Raw genomic sequence first — 17,176 nt, 5'->3', positions numbered from 1 at the left:
AATGTCGAAATCGACACCTCTGATTATGACTGTTAGTTTTGGTGTGTTTGTTTTTGGTGTTGTGATGGTGGCTTGAACACCGAAGGCATCCTTGGGCCAGTGGGCAAAAATATGCGCAAACTCTTGAGGTTCGGTACATTTAATCATGATTCTTCCATTAGGAAGACGTTTGATGTCTTTAAACTGAATGCCCGGGTAATAGGACCTCAGTTGATTGACAATCTGTGGAATGCGTGTTGTTTTGTTTACTCCTTCGATGAACAGAGTTGGGATTCTGTAGTTAGGAGAATTGTGTGTTTGTGTGACAGTGATGGTGTTCTCAGAATTAGTGGCGATGGTGTTGTTGTTTGTATTCAAGTAATTATCGTTAGAGCAAGTGGCTTTGTCTTCGTTAACATGGGTTATGTTATTAATACTTTGATTTTAGAACTATTATTAGCTTCGTTAAAGTTAGGGTTAGTAGAAGAGTCAGAAACTATACTTACCATGTCCTTTTCTTCTTCTTCTTCAGCCTCCTCTTGTTTGATGTCTCGTTTGTTTCATGGAATTCTGGTCTTTGTGATTCTTCAGCTCCAGAGTTTTCACTTTCGGAACTCTCAGTTGAACTACTCAGTGATTCCGAGGCTGGTCCTTCAATAGCTTTATTCAGCATCTCTATGATCTCGTCGTTGGAAAGGGCTTTTCCGTTGGATCTTGTCACTATCTTCTTTCTCTTCATATTGTTTTACTAGTCCTGAGAAGGACTAAGGGGTAACCTTTTTTAGTAAAACTTTATGCACTTCACAGGATAATTTAGTCTTCAATGCACTTGTCTCGCAGCTCTTGACTTGCACGTCTGCTCTGCTTGACGGCGACCTTGAAAAAACAAAAAAAAAAAAAAAAACTCTAAAACTAAACTAAACTAACGTGGCAGGGGTTCAGTTTAGAGAGAGAGAAATCCGAAGAGTTCTCTCTCCAACTGGGGTGTTCAGGAACTTTGTAGTTCCTCTTCGTCCCCTTTCGTGGATTGTTATTAGGATTAAGTGGTGGGTTTTTTTTATTATTATTATTTTAATAAATTAATTATCGTTATTATTCTTGACTTTTGGGTGGGGAATGTCTCACTAAATGGTCTTTTGGGTGGAGGCAAAGGTAGCAGTGGAAAGAAGGAAAGGTCGGGACCTGTCTCGAAAAGAAAAGTTGGGTAGATGTGAACATGAATGTAATTCATTCAAGTTCAGATCAAATCAAACAGCCCGATTCTGGGTCTGGCAAAAGGTTGCCTGGGCTGGGATCTAGAAATCAATGCCTGAAGATTTTGATGTGGGGAAAACGGAAGTACCCGAGAAAACCCACTTTCACACGACAGGCGCCGAAAGTTTTGCCTGTCGTGTGCCCTGTACCTGAAAAAAAAAGGAATTCATGTTAATAACATAGTTTTTATGTATTTAAACTCTTTGTTGAGTGGATTGTGATTCTTGAAATATGTTGTATGGTGATATGTATTTTGTTGGTGCACTTGATAATTTGTGTAGTGATGCCGTTAGTTTGTTTCTGTTTTCTGCTTTTCGATAATATTTCAGAGAAAGTTCTGTTATTCTATCTCTTATAGTTGGTAAATTACTAATTTGGTGTAGATAATTTGTTGGTGTAAAAGATGGTAAACTGAATGCGGATTTTAATATTTTGTTTTGTTGCACTTGGATTTTTTTGGAGTGTGTTGTTTGACATGTTGTATGTTACTTGACATCCGTACTCTATTAGTGGACGGATGTAAGCCTTGTATATTTGTATAATGGTGTTCGGTGCGCATTTTGATTGTTTACCAGTTATAGTCTTTAGATATGAAATCCTTTTCTTATTGATGAGTGTATATTGTTTATGTGTTTTTTCCATGTTAGTTTTGTGTCGAAAGTGACGCCAAGGAATGTGATGTTTTTGCTCATGTTGATGGTTGTGTTTCCAAGTGATATATTTATTTTTTTCTAGATTTTTTCTTTGCTTCTTTAGTTTTCTATAGAAGGTGATTGCTTGTGTTTTTGTCGGATTTAACACGACCCTCCACTTGTTGCTCCATGTTGAGACGTTGTTTAGTGATTCTTGTACGCGAGACATGGCCATTACTGGGTTTCTGGAGGTGCTCCAGATTGCGATGTCATCTGCGTATTGTGAATTGTGTGTGTATGTTAGATTTGGAAAAGGTATGTCACTGACGAAAATTATGTATAGAAGTGGAGAGAGGACTGATCCTTGGGGCACTCCTGCCGTTATATTAAATAATTTTGATATGGTTTTATTGACTTTTACTTGTGCTGTTCTATTGGTTAAAAAATTTGAAATCCATTTGAGTATCGTAGGTGATTTAGTTTGTATCTTATGGCGTTGTGCCAAACGCTGTCGAATGCTTTTTTGACATCTAGGAATACCCCGATGGTTACTTGATTATTGTTGTAAGCTTTGTAGATTGATTCGGTGAGTCGTGTGAGGTGATCTGTTGTTTGTCTATTTTTTCTGGAGGCGTTTTGAGATTCTGGAAGGATGTTGTTTGATTCGCAAAATGGAGGAGACGATTGAGATAATTCTCTCCATCAGTTTGCCAAGACAGCTTAACAGACTTATGGGGCGGAAATTATCTGGATTTGTTCTGTTAGTTTGTTTCTTGGGGATCGTTGTTATGATGGCTTTTTTCCACGTGTCCATTTATTGAGAACTAAATAATAACCATCAAAGAAATGTGTTGGATCATATTATTATTATTTATTTTTACCGAAAACAACTTCCATCTAGATATTTACGAGGTTACTTGGTGGACTGGACAAAATGTACATGTACTTCTCGAAAGGAAATATGTCCTAGCAGAGTAACTATGTAAAATAAAATTAAAAAAATAAATAAAAATAAAATAAAGATTCTTACACATATCTTTCAGACGATAAGAAAGTACCATCAGTAAGAATTATATTTCATTCGAATATTGGTAACGTATTGCTATACCGTTTTGTTTGAGTATTACAATCCAATTTTGCTTCAGAAACCAAAAAGTGGTGCAAACTAGGATTGAGAATCACAACTCTTTGTCCAATGGCGTCTCGACTCTGCGTCCTGTCCAATGATTGGTGGAACACGACCAATGAGAAGCTCTCTCGAACGGAAAGCGCAAAGTTTGAAAAGATAAACAAAAAGCGCCTTCGAACGATGATCATTCTTAGCACGGAAGTCGAAGAGTGTAGTAGGATTGTAGTTCTACGTACGTTTGTAATATAGCACGGACAAAACGAAATTATGGCTCGCACGAAACAAACTGCAAGAAAATCCACGGGCGGAAAAGCACCAAGAAAACAACTGGCCACTAAAGCTGCCCGAAAGAGCGCTCCAGCAACAGGAGGTGTAAAGAAACCTCATCGTTACAGGCCAGGAACAGTAGCCCTCCGTGAAATCCGTCGATACCAGAAGTCAACTGAGCTGCTCATTCGAAAACTACCTTTCCAGAGACTGGTGAGAGAAATTGCCCAGGACTTCAAGACTGACCTTAGATTCCAGAGCTCTGCTGTCATGGCTCTTCAGGAGGCCAGTGAGGCGTACTTGGTGGGTCTCTTCGAAGACACTAACCTGTGTGCCATTCACGCAAAGAGGGTGACCATCATGCCGAAAGACATCCAACTCGCACGTAGAATTCGAGGGGAACGAGCCTAAATGGAGAGAGAGGTATTGTAACTTACCCTCGCCAATAAACAAACGGCCCTTTTCAGGGCCACCACATCCTGAACAAAGAGTATGCCATTCGCACACATCATGACTACATGTACTATGTTAGTAACATACATCTTTTCAAGTTGAATTTGCACGTAAGAAATGCAAGGAGTTGTAGTTTAGCAGCAACCGTCTTTTCTCTTACGAAAGTTTGTGAGTTAAGTATTCTTTCGTTTTACTTTATCAAGGAACCTTTTAAATTATTACACTTACTCGACGTGCATGAAACAGTTTTCAAAATCCCTGCATGTTCGATATTTAGTCTAGTTATGTGCCTGGAGAGAAGTATAAAATTTCATATTACGAAGTTGGTGTGTTTTCTTGTTCTCCTTCGAAATATATTATTGTGCTGCAGAAAATGTCGTATTGGTTTGTTTTCATTTTCTCTTTCCGTGTAACGACATCTATGAAGGTAGGTACATTCCTTTCAGGTTAAGAATATTGAAAAGAAATGGCAATAGCTTACGAACTACACATACTCAGCTTACTTAGAAAGACGAACATCGTCTGGTTACGACAGTGAACACTGTCAACAACGTATCGTTATGCTGGTATAAGAAAACCTAACTGTGACGATCTACTTATATAGTAAGTACTATAATGAATCGTATTAAAACGTTTTTGTTTTATGATTATTTATTTATTTATGTATTATGGAAGGTGGGATAATAAGGTTTGTCGTACACAAGAGACACGCCTTTGTTGCGTGTTCTGTGAAAATTATTAACACGAGATGTATGGCGAAGGAACTGTACTATCTCTCCATCAGGAGGTGGTGGCCCTGAAAGGGCCGTTTTATATATTGTTAATATTTACCGACTTACTTCTTTTCGGTCTTCTTGGGCAATAAGACAGCCTGAATGTTTGGCAGAACGCCTCCCTGGGCGATAGTAACACCCTGTAGCAACTTGTTGAGTTCTTCGTCATTACGAATGGCAAGTTGCAAGTGACGAGGATGATCCTAGTCTTCTTGTTATCACGTGCAGCGTTACCTGCTAACTCCAAAACTTCAGCAGCCAGGTACCCAAGACAGCAGCGAGGTAGACGGGTGCTCCAGCTCCTACTCGCTCGGCATAGTTTCCTTTTCGAAGGAGACGATGTATACGCCCGACTGGAAACTGGAGTCCAGCTCTGCTTGAACGGGATTTAGCCTTGGCCTTCACTTTGCCACCTTTGCCTCGCCCAGACATTTTCCCTTAGTTTTCTCTGAAACTAAGAACGAAAAATAGACAGTAAAACACGATACTCACTATGTGGAATGAATACGTATTGTGACTATTACGCTGTTCACTCACTTAGTTTTATCAACTTTGTAGGATTGAACGACGTATATTGAGTCGCCTGTGACGGCCGCGCTTCTCGCGACAGCTATCGAGTTCGCAAACCAAAATGCTATTGGCTACTTTTCAATCCTGCAGCGCGCAATTTAAACGCTGACTGAATTTGGTCCAAGTTTCGAAGAAGATCTCGATAGAAGATTCATTTAAATCTGACATTAATGAGACCATTTTTGTAACATACACTTTAACAACCGGCTAACTATTCCGATTCTAGCCATATATTGCTCACCAACCAAAAATATCGACATTAATTTCCTTCAAAATGTGTTAATCGTAAACCCAAACCAATTATTATTGGAGACTTTAATTCACCGCACACAGAATTAAGGGTAACAGAGACACACGCAGAGGATCCTGCATAAAAAATTTTATTTCTAGCAATAAAATGCACTTAATTAATGACAATACACCTACACACTTCTCAGCCGCTAACGGCTCATATGATGTACTCGATTTCATCATCGCACCCAAGGACATGGTTAATAGAATATCTAACTTTAAAGTGCATGATGAAATCACCAGTGACCACTTCCCGGTGTCATGTATGATTCACCCGCGCCACCCGGCTGTGGCGTACGTGACTCCTTCCGCATACACCTACACTGAAACAGACTGGCTCACTTTTAATGCCTCTCTGGACTCATACCTACCCCACCCAATCGAACATGTAAACAACAAAACAGAACTAGACAAATATGTTGATCAAATTACAGAAGCCATAAAGAAAGCCACAAAAAACACAATTCCTAAATCAAAAGAAAACAATCACTTATTCAATGGACTCTAACACCAGAAATTCACGCACTAATAATCAAACGCAGACAATTACGACGAATACACTACATCACACGTGATCCACACATTAAAACAGAAATCAATAGAACAAATACAAAAATTAAACAAGAAATTAAAAAGTCAGAGAAAACAATTGGCATAACTTCTGCAAGAACTTAGAAAAACCAAGAAAAACCCAAAAGAATTCTGGAAAAAATTCAAGAGTATTGCGTCAGACAAAACACAAATCACATGTTACAACACATCACACACAACAATAAAATCGCAAGGACGGACGAAGAGAAAGCTGACTTATTAGCTGACTATTACAAATCCGCTTTTAGCGATTTAAACTCAGTAGATTTCGACACACAACACCAACACCATGTCAACAACTACATAAATGCAAACCAAGCTTCATTCTCACCAGGATTTCCCGGAGAGACACTAGAAGCATACTCAAATTCAATCAATAGAAAAATAACCATAACCGAACTAAAGATGAATATCAAAACTTGAAGAACACTTCCCCGGACATGACCAAATACCAAATATTATTCTCAAAAAAGTTCCACTCTCCTACTACAACACCTCACAAACATCATGAACATTTCATTAGCGACAGGGTATTACCCTGACACGTGGAAAAAAGCCATCATAACAACGATCCCCAAGAAACAAACTAACAGAACAAATCCAGATAATTTCCGCCCCATCAGTCTGTTAAGCTGCCTTGGCAAACTGATGGAGAGAATTATCTCCAACCGTCTCCTCCATTTTGCGAATCAAACAACATCCTTCCAGAATCTCAAAATGCCTCCAGAAAAAATAGACAAACAACAGATCACCTCACACGACTCACCGAATCAATATACAAAGCTTACAACAACAATCAAGTAACCATCGGGGTATTCCTAGATGTCAAAAAAGCATTCGACAGCGTTTGGCACAATGCCATCATATACAAACTAAACCACCTACAAATAAATCCTACGATAGTCAAATGGATTTCAAATTTTTTAACCAATAGAACAGCACAAGTAAAAGTCAATAAAACCATATCCAAATTATTTAATATAACGGCAGGAGTGCCCCAAGGATCAGTCCTCCTCTCCACTTCTTTACATAATTTTCGTCAGTGACATACCTTTTCCAAATCTAACATACACACACAATTCACAATACGCAGATGACATCGCAATCTGGAGCACCTCCAGAAACCCAGTAATGGCCATGTCTCGCGTACAAGAATCACTAAACAACGTCTCAACATGGAGCAACAAGTGGAGGGTCGTGTTAAATCCGACAAAAACACAAGCAATCACCTTCTATAGAAAACTAAAGAAGCAAAGAAAAAATCTAGGAAAAATAAATATATCACTTGGAAACACAACCATCAACATGAGCAAAAACATCACATTCCTTGGCGTCACTTTCGACACAAAACTAACATGGAAAAAACACATAAACAATATACACTCATCAATAAGAAAAAGGATTTCATATCTAAAGACTATAACTGGAAAACAACCAAAATGCGCACCGAACACCATTATACAAATATACAAGGCTTACATCCGTCCACTAATAGAGTACGGATGTCAAGTAACATACAACATGTCAAACAACACACTCCAAAAAAATCCAAGTGCAACAAAACAAAATATTAAAATCCGCATTCAGTTTACCATCTTTTACACCAACAAATTATCTACACCAAATTAGTAATTTACCAACTATAAGAGACAGAATAACAGAACTTTCTCTGAAATATTATCGAAAAGCAGAAAACAGAAACAAACTAACGGCATCACTACACAAATTATCAAGTGCACCAACAAAATACATATCACCATACAACATATTTCAAGAATCACAATCCACTCAACAAAGAGTTTAAATACATAAAACTATGTTATTAACATGAATTCCTTTTTTTTCAGGTACAGGGCACACGACAGGCAAAACTTTCGGCGCCTGTCGTGTGAAAGTGGGTTTTCTCGGGGTACTCCCGTTTCCCCCCACATCAAAATCTTCAGGCATTGGATTTCTAGATCCCAGCCCAGGCAACCTTTTTGCCAGACCCAGAATCAGGCCATTTGATTTGATCTGAACTTGAATGAATTACATTCATGTTCACATCTACCCAACTTTTTCTTTTCGAGACAGGTCCCGACCTTTCCTTCTTTCCACTGCCACCTTTGCCTCCACCCAAAAGACCATTTAGTGAGACATTCCCCACCCAAAAAAGTCAAGAATAATAACGATAATTAATTTATTAAAATAATAATAATAATAAAAAAACCACCACTTAATCCTAATAACAATTCACGAAAGGGGACGAAGAGGAACTACAAAGTTCCTGAACACCCCAGTTGGAGAGAGAACTCTTCAGTTTCTCTCTCTCTAAACTGAACCCTGCCACGTTAGTTTAGTTTAGTTTTAGGTCCAAGTTTTACTCCAACCGACTCGCAAATCAAACACGCTCAACCTCAACCAACACGTACTTACGCGGACGCAACACGCCCAAAAACAACACAAGCATTTAACCCAACAGATTTCACCACAAACTTGCTAGCAATGCTGATAGAATTGAGTGATCTCCCTTCATTCGAATCGAGGCACGAGTCACTCAAGGCTGTTTGCAGCCTTGCAAGTCACTATTTTAACCTCCCTCACCTGAAACCACATCATCTTTCACTCAAAATTCACGCGAGGGAAATAAAACAACACAATGATACAACACATTAAAATCTTACACATCAACTGCCAAGGAAATCTTAAAGACAAAAGGTTAGAAATATACAACATAAACAAACATATAAACGCCAACATAATCATCATTTCAGAAACACTTTGCACAGAGAAACAAAACACCACAATCCCCGGATTCATCTCACACAACATACCTCACTCAGAAAACAACAGAGGTATAATAACTTACTTTAGTACAAAAATATCGCATCTAATCTCGATAGAAGATTCATTTAAATCTGACATTAATGAGACCATTTTCTGTAATATACACTTTAACAACCGGCTAACTATTCCGATTCTAGCCATATATTGCTCACCAACCAAAAATATCGACATTAACTTCCTTCAAAATGTGTTAATCGAAAACCCAAACCAATTATCATTGGAGACTTTAATTCACCGCACACAGAATTAAGGGGTAACAGAGACACACGCAGAGGATCCTGCATAAAAAATTTATTTCTAGCAATAAAATGCACTTAATTAATGACAATACACCTACACACTTCTCAGCCGCTAACGGCTCATATGATGTACTCGATTTCATCATCGCACCCAAGGACATGGTTAATAGAATATCTAACTTTAAAGTGCATGATGAAATCACCAGTGACCACTTCCCGGTGTCATGTATGATTCACCCGCGCCACCCGGCTGTGGCGTACGTGACTCCTTCCGCATACACCTACACTGAAACAGACTGGCTCACTTTTAATGCCTCTCTGGACTCATACCTACCCCACCCAATCGAACATGTAAACAACAAAACAGAACTAGACAAATATGTTGATCAAATTACAGAAGCCATAAAGAAAGCCACAAAAAACACAATTCCTAAATCAAAAGAAAACAATCACTTATTCAATGGACTCTAACACCAGAAATTCACGCACTAATAATCAAACGCAGACAATTACGACGAATACACTACATCACACGTGATCCACACATTAAAACAGAAATCAATAGAACAAATACAAAAATTAAACAAGAAATTAAAAAAAGTCAGAGAAAACAATTGGCATAACTTCTGCAAAACTTAGAAAAACCAAGAAAACCCAAAAGAATTCTGGAAAAAATTCAAGAGTATTGCGTCAGACAAAAACACAAATCACATGTTACAACACATCACACACAACAATAAAATCGCAAGGACGGACGAAGAGAAAGCTGACTTATTAGCTGACTATTACAAATCCGCTTTTAGCGATTTAAACTCAGTAGATTTCGACACACAACACCAACACCATGTCAACAACTACATAAATGCAAACCAAGCTTCATTCTCACCAGGATTTCCCGGAGAGACACTAGAAGCATACTCAAATTCAATCAATAGAAAAATAACCATAACCGAACTAAAGATTAATATCAAAACTTGAAGAACACTTCCCCGGACATGACCAAATACAAATATTATTCTCAAAAAAGTTCCACTCTCCTACTACAACACCTCACAAACATCATGAACATTTCATTAGCGACAGGGTATTACCCTGACACATGGAAAAAAGCCATCATAACAACGATCCCCAAGAAACAAACTAACAGAACAAATCCAGATAATTTCCGCCCCATCAGTCTGTTAAGCTGCCTTGGCAAACTGATGGAGAGAATTATCTCCAACCGTCTCCTCCATTTTGCGAATCAAACAACATCCTTCCAGAATCTCAAAATGCCTCCAGAAAAATAGACAAACAACAGATCACCTCACACGACTCACCGAATCAATATACAAAGCTTACAACAACAATCAAGTAACCATCGGGGTATTCCTAGATGTCAAAAAAGCATTCGACAGCGTTTGGCACAATGCCATCATATACAAACTAAACCACCTACAAATAAATCCTACGATAGTCAAATGGATTTCAAATTTTTTAACCAATAGAACAGCACAAGTAAAGTCAATAAAACCATATCCAAATTGTTTAATATAACGGCAGGAGTGCCCCAAGGATCAGTCCTCTCTCCACTTCTTTACATAATTTTCGTCAGTGACATACCTTTTCCAAATCTAACATACACACACAATTCACAATACGCAGATGACATCGCAATCTGGAGCACCTCCAGAAACCCAGTAATGGCCATGTCTCGCGTACAAGAATCACTAAACAACGTCTCAACATGGAGCAACAAGTGGAGGGTCGTGTTAAATCCGACAAAAACACAAGCAATCACCTTCTATAGAAAACTAAAGAAGCAAAGAAAAATCTAGAAAAATAAATCTATCACTTGGAAACACAACCATCAACATGAGCAAAACATCACATTCCTTGGCGTCACTTTCGACACAAAACTAACATGGAAAAACACATAAACAATATACACTCATCAATAAGAAAAAGGATTTCATATCTAAAGACTATAACTGGTAAACAATCAAAATGCGCACCGAACACCATTATACAAATATACAAGGCTTACATCCGTCCACTAATAGAGTACGGATGTCAAGTAACTATACAACATGTCAAACAACACACTCCAAAAAATCCAAGTGCAACAAAACAAAATATTAAAATCCGCATTCAGTTTACCATCTTTTACACCAACAAATTATCTACACCAAATTAGTAATTTACCAACTATAAGAGATAGAATAACAGAACTTTCTATGAAATATTATCGAAAAGCAGAAAACAGAAACAAACTAACGGCATCACTACACAAATTATCAAGTGCACCAACAAAATACATATCACCATACAACATATTTCAAGAATCACAATCCACTCAACAAAGAGTCTAAATACATAAAACTATGTTATTAACATGAATTCCTTTTTTTTTCAGGTACAGGGCACACGACAGGCAAAACTTTCGGCGCCTGTCGGGTGAAAGTGGGTTTTCTCAGGGTACTCCCGTTTCCCCACATCAAAATCTTCAGGCATTGGATTTCTAGATCCCAGCCCAGGCAACCTTTTGCCAGACCCAGAATCGGGCCGTTTGATTTGATCTGAACTTGAATGAATTACATTCATGTTCACATCTACCAACTTTTCTTTTCGAGACAGGTCCCGACCTTTCCTTCTTTCCACTGCCACCTTTGCCTCCACCCAAAAGACCATTTAGTGAGACATTCCCCACCCAAAAGTCAAGAATAATAACGATAATTAATTTATTAAATAATAATAATAATAAAAAAAAAACCACCACTTAATCCTAATAACAATTCACGAAAGGGGACGAAGAGGAACTACAAAGTTCCTGAACACCCCAGTTGGAGAGAACTCTTCCGATTTCTCTCTCTCTAAACTGAACCCCTGCCACGTTAGTTTAGTTTAGTTTAGGTCCAAGTTTATTTTTCAACATGCCTCCACAACAAGCGTCTGGAAAAGCTGTGAAGAAGGCCGGAAAGGCCCAAAAAGCCGTACGAGCTGGAGACAAGAAAAAGCAAAAGAAGAGGAGGAAGGAGAGCTTCAGTATTTACATTTACAAGGTTCTCAAGCAGGTCCATCCCGATACTGGAATCTCCAGCAAAGCTATGTCTATCATGAATAGCTTCGTGAACGACATTTTCGAGAGAATTGCTGCCGAAGCTTCTCGTCTGGCTCACTACAACAAGCGATCAACTATCACGAGCCGGGAGATCCAAACTGCAGTGCGTCTGCTTTTACCTGGAGAATTGGCCAAACACGCCGTCTCCGAAGGGACCAAGGCTGTGACTAAGTACACCAGTTCAAAGTAATGTGTTCTTCTTCTCTTTTCAATTCAAACGGCCCTTTTCAGGGCCACCACATCTTGAAAAGGAGAAAGTCACATCGAATCTATTTCACTATTAACAGTTCAAGCATGCTTTCTCTATAACCATGCTTATAACGTGCGAGTAGAAATACACACATTATTAGAGAGTTTTGTTCCATTCCCACCTCTATGCTCTCAGTGAGTATTTTTCGTTTGTAGTTAAGTGAATGAAGACAGACAAACAAACAAACGTATACACACCCAGCCAATACATGTCGTCACCGAAAGGTACAAGATAATTATGATAATAACAAGAAAATAACAGCTACTCATTATTTAAGAAAGCAAAAAAGAGAGAATGACAGAGGGTTAATAGATACACGGAAATAGTTATTTCATTTAGAGTGACATCCATTACATGTTTAATATCCATGCGCTTGGGAGAAAACGAAATAGTGTCTGAGGGACAGAGAAATTGTCTCTATTAAGGAGCATAAATCATATTAGTTATTGATAACTAGTAAATCTAATAGTAAGGCACACTATTCAGCCGTATATGCATGTGCATACGGAATAGATTTCTCCATTACATTTGTGAAAGGCTCAGTACACTTCACTAACTAGTAAGGAGGCATACAATTTATATGGGTGATTAAACTAAAATGTAATTAAATGCAGTACTAATTGAAATTAAACTAAAGTTACGAATCATTAAGTATAATTTGAAAACGAGCATATCTATAACAGCCCAGGGGAAGAAATAAATAAAGTCGCACTACATTACTTTCTTTTCTCGAACGTTCGTTAGACTACAAATCTGAGCATGAAACGTTTTTAAGAAATTTTTTACCATTTCACTCGCTCGATATAACAAGTGTTGTTACGAACGGAATGAGTGTTTTGTTTGTTTTTCTGTAACGACTTATATGGCAAACTCTTTATCAGGAGATGGTGGCCCTGAAAAGGGCCGTTGATTTTGTGATATCACACAAAATTGGAAAAGAAGCAGCTTACTTATTTCTTTCCTGCCACCTTCTTGGAAGCAGCCTTTTTAGGGGCGGCTTTGGCCTTCTTGGGGGCTTTCGGTTTACTGGCTGCAGGTTTCTTTGCTGGCTTCGCCACTTTCTTTGGTTTTGCCTTGGGTTTTTTAGCAGCTGTCTTTGCTTTCTTCTCAGCTACTTTCTTGGGCTTACTCGGGGCTTTACTTTTCTTTGCAGTCGTTCCTTCTTTCTTCTTTGGTTTTCACCACCTTCTCTTTGCTCTTTTGAGCACTCAGCTTGAAGGAACCCGTAGCTCCTTTTCCTTTAGTCTGTGTGAGAATGCCACTATTCACTGCTGATCGAAGATACTTCTTGATAAAGGGTTCATCCGCTCCACGTCGAGTTTATAGTTGGCAGCAATGTACTTTTGATAGCCTGGAGAGAAGAACCTCCGCGTTCTTTGAGAGAAGTAATGGCAGTGATTACCATTTCGGATACCTTAGGATGTACGGGTGCCGTTCTCGGTTTTCGCTTTTGTTTGCTCACCTTCTTAGGAGAAGGAGCCGTGGTAGGCGCCGTCGCATCAGCCATTTTTAAAGCTTTTTTATTTATTAATCTTTCTACTCGGTTGAAAAATACGAGCACAAGCACGTGAAGACCTTAAGTAAAAGAGAGCGGCCGTAATTGAGAGCTTCATCTAACTGAGAGAAGTCAGCTGGGGTCGCCATTTCTCGCGTCTGAACGTATCATCCGGCTGTGTTTGTTCACAAAATTCTGGGTTCCTTTTGAGAAGTTTCGAATTTCCAAAATTTTTCCTAAGGTCTACTAAACGAAAGTTCGATCTTTCTTCTATAGATACGTCTATCCACGATTCGTCAATGGTGGCATTTTTTACCATAAAACGTGCACCAGTGCGAATGAGAAGCTTCTTTAGGATACAGAAGTTTTTCTAATCGTTTCTCAAGTCACATCATAGAGTGTTTCAAGTAAACAAAACATTTCACATCGAATATCTATATCACACACCCTCAAATGAAAGTAGAGTATTTGTAAGAGAGCATTATATCATCGGAATATCACGTTAGAAACGAGGCAGTCTCTAACACGTCGTCATTTCATGTTGGGTAGTGCTAAGTGCAGAAGCTTGTTCCACGCTACAAAGAAATTCTCCCGAACAACAGAGAAAAGTAGTTTCTATTCCTTATTCAGAAATTGTTTTCGATCCTTATTATCGTAAACAGTGCATTACAAAGAATATTCAAACAGCAAAACGATTACAGGCCACCTAAGCCAGTTTGAAAGCAAACTGGTGAGAGTTCGTGACAAATGAGAAACGAAACTAGTGTTCGTCGATACAATCATATAACACATATTCGATTTCAATAAGATGCCTTGAATCGTTAATTTATTTCTTTTTATACTTCCTCTGAAAGTTGATTAATATATATAATATTTATATATAGAAATAACGATGCAGTTTTGAAACGCAGTGTTCTTGGCTTCGTCGACCTTTCTGACATCATTAATTAAGGAATATTTTATTGTAGAGTCACATTTTTCGGAGATAGAAAACTTTAGAGTGATATCTAATAAGCTTGCAACTTTCATCTTTTGAATAGAAATTAACAATTGAGCAAGACATTCATTCGTCTCTCTAAGTGTATGTGTACTCAATAAGCGTAACGCTTCTTCATTGGCGAGTGTTATTTCTATTAATAAGATAACGGGATTTACCCCTAACATATTTTATCTACCTGTTTCTCTAAATGATGTATAAAGTAACATGCACACAGAGTAAACTTGGAAATGAACACTAACCAAACAATTCCTAATTACGCACTACCAGTTCTTATAACATAAGTTATTTCACTAAAGTTAATTTGCAAAGCATAATGTTTATCCTTAACTTAACAGATATATATATAACGTTTCCGAGTGAGGGATGTAGAAATCGTATTGTGTGAAAAGGAGTTAGCTAGTAAGGAATTTGTGTACTTGTACGTGTACTTGAGAGAATTATAAGAAGTACGAAAATGTGGTATCTCTTCATTAGGAGGTGGTGGCCCTGAAAAGGGCCGTTTTTTTGTTATAAAGTGAATATTTAACCTCCGAATCCGTACAGAGTGCGACCCTGTCGTTTCAGAGCATACACTACGTCCATGGCGGTCACAGTCTTTCTTTTGGCGTGCTCCGTGTAGGTAACAGCATCACGGATTACGTTTTCCAAGAAAACTTTCAAAACACCTCGGGTTTCTTCGTAGATGAGACCAGAGATGCGCTTTACACCGCCTCTGCGAGCTAGACGTCTGATGGCTGGTTTCGTGATACCCTGGATATTGTCTCTGAGAACCTTACGATGACGTTTTGCTCCACCTTTACCGAGACCCTTGCCACCTTTTCCTCTTCCAGACATGGCGTAAATGTAGGAATATTAAAGAATAATCTCTGCTCGAACAGCTCAAAAAACGAAAACAACCACTATCGGTAACACTATATAATCTTAGCGCGGCCCTCTCGGAAAGCTCCTCGTCGCTTAACGTTGAACAGCAAAACTGTGACCATAGAAACTGAAAACATTTATTGAGAACTAAATAATAACCATCAAAGAAATGTGTTGGATCATATTATTATTATTTATTTTACCGAAAACAACTTCCATCTAGATATTTACGAGGTTACTTGGTGGACTGGACAAAATGTACATGTACTTCTCGAAAGGAAATATGTCCTAGCAGAGTAACTATGTAAAATAAAATTAAAAAATAAATAAAAATAAAATAAAGATTCTTACACATATCTTTCAGACGATAAGAAAGTACCATCAGTAAGAATTATATTTCATTCGAATATTGGTAACGTATTGCTATACCGTTTTGTTTGAGTATTACAATCCAATTTTGCTTCAGAAACCAAAAGTGGTGCAAACTAGGATTGAGAATCACAACTCTTTGTCCAATGGCGTCTCGACTCTGCGTCCTGTCCAATGATTGGTGGAACACGACCAATGAGAAGCTCTCTCGAACGGAAAGCGCAAAGTTTGAAAAGATAAACAAAAAGCGCCTTCGAACGATGATCATTCTTAGCACGGAAGTCGAAGAGTGTAGTAGGATTGTAGTTCTACGTACGTTTGTAATATAGCACGGACAAAACGAAATTATGGCTCGCACGAAACAAACTGCAAGAAAATCCACGGGCGGAAAAGCACCAAGAAAACAACTGGCCACTAAAGCTGCCCGAAAGAGCGCTCCAGCAACAGGAGGTGTAAAGAAACCTCATCGTTACAGGCCAGGAACAGTAGCCCTCCGTGAAATCCGTCGATACCAGAAGTCAACTGAGCTGCTCATTCGAAAACTACCTTTCCAGAGACTGGTGAGAGAAATTGCCCAGGACTTCAAGACTGACCTTAGATTCCAGAGCTCTGCTGTCATGGCTCTTCAGGAGGCCAGTGAGGCGTACTTGGTGGGTCTCTTCGAAGACACTAACCTGTGTGCCATTCACGCAAAGAGGGTGACCATCATGCCGAAAGACATCCAACTCGCACGTAGAATTCGAGGGGAACGAGCCTAAATGGAGAGAGAGGTATTGTAACTTACCCTCGCCAATAAACAAACGGCCCTTTTCAGGGCCACCACATCCTGAACAAAGAGTATGCCATTCGCACACATCATGACTACATGTACTATGTTAGTAACATACATCTTTTCAAGTTGAATTTGCACGTAAGAAATGCAAGGAGTTGTAGTTTAGCAGCAACCGTCTTTTCTCTTACGAAAGTTTGTGAGTTAAGTATTCTTTCGTTTTACTTTATCAAGGAACCTTTTAAATTATTACACTTACTCGACGTGCATGAAACAGTTTTCAAAATCCCTGCATGTTCGATATTTAGTCTAGTTATGTGCCTGAGAG

General features: G+C 38.6%; 2 protein-coding genes across 2 annotated transcripts; both read left to right on the top strand.

Moving 5' to 3' along the window:
• The first annotated feature begins 3,211 nt into the window (after positions 1 to 3,211).
• On the top strand, positions 3,212 to 3,736 carry LOC143231411 (histone H3). The gene has a single exon (XM_076465950.1). It carries the CDS (start codon positions 3,262 to 3,264, stop codon positions 3,670 to 3,672), a length of 411 nt encoding a protein of 136 aa, XP_076322065.1. The 5' UTR covers positions 3,212 to 3,261; the 3' UTR covers positions 3,673 to 3,736.
• Positions 3,737 to 16,376: 12,640 nt separating this feature from the next.
• On the top strand, positions 16,377 to 16,901 carry LOC143231410 (histone H3). Its single transcript, XM_076465949.1, has one exon. It carries the CDS (start codon positions 16,427 to 16,429, stop codon positions 16,835 to 16,837), a length of 411 nt encoding a protein of 136 aa, XP_076322064.1. The 5' UTR covers positions 16,377 to 16,426; the 3' UTR covers positions 16,838 to 16,901.
• Positions 16,902 to 17,176: the final 275 nt, after the last annotated feature.

Source organism: Tachypleus tridentatus, chromosome 11, assembly GCF_004210375.1.
Source record: "Tachypleus tridentatus isolate NWPU-2018 chromosome 11, ASM421037v1, whole genome shotgun sequence".
NCBI classification, from domain to species: domain Eukaryota; kingdom Metazoa; phylum Arthropoda; class Merostomata; order Xiphosura; family Limulidae; genus Tachypleus; species Tachypleus tridentatus.
Note: the sequence above shows the minus strand (reverse complement) of the source record. Positions and strands in the feature narration are given on the sequence as shown.

What these genes read in the sequence shown, in the direction of transcription:
- LOC143231411 (XM_076465950.1), top strand. Translation starts at nt 3,262, where the DNA reads ATGGCTCGCACGAAACAAACTGCAAGAAAATCCACGGGCGGAAAAGCA.
- LOC143231410 (XM_076465949.1), top strand. Translation starts at nt 16,427, where the DNA reads ATGGCTCGCACGAAACAAACTGCAAGAAAATCCACGGGCGGAAAAGCA.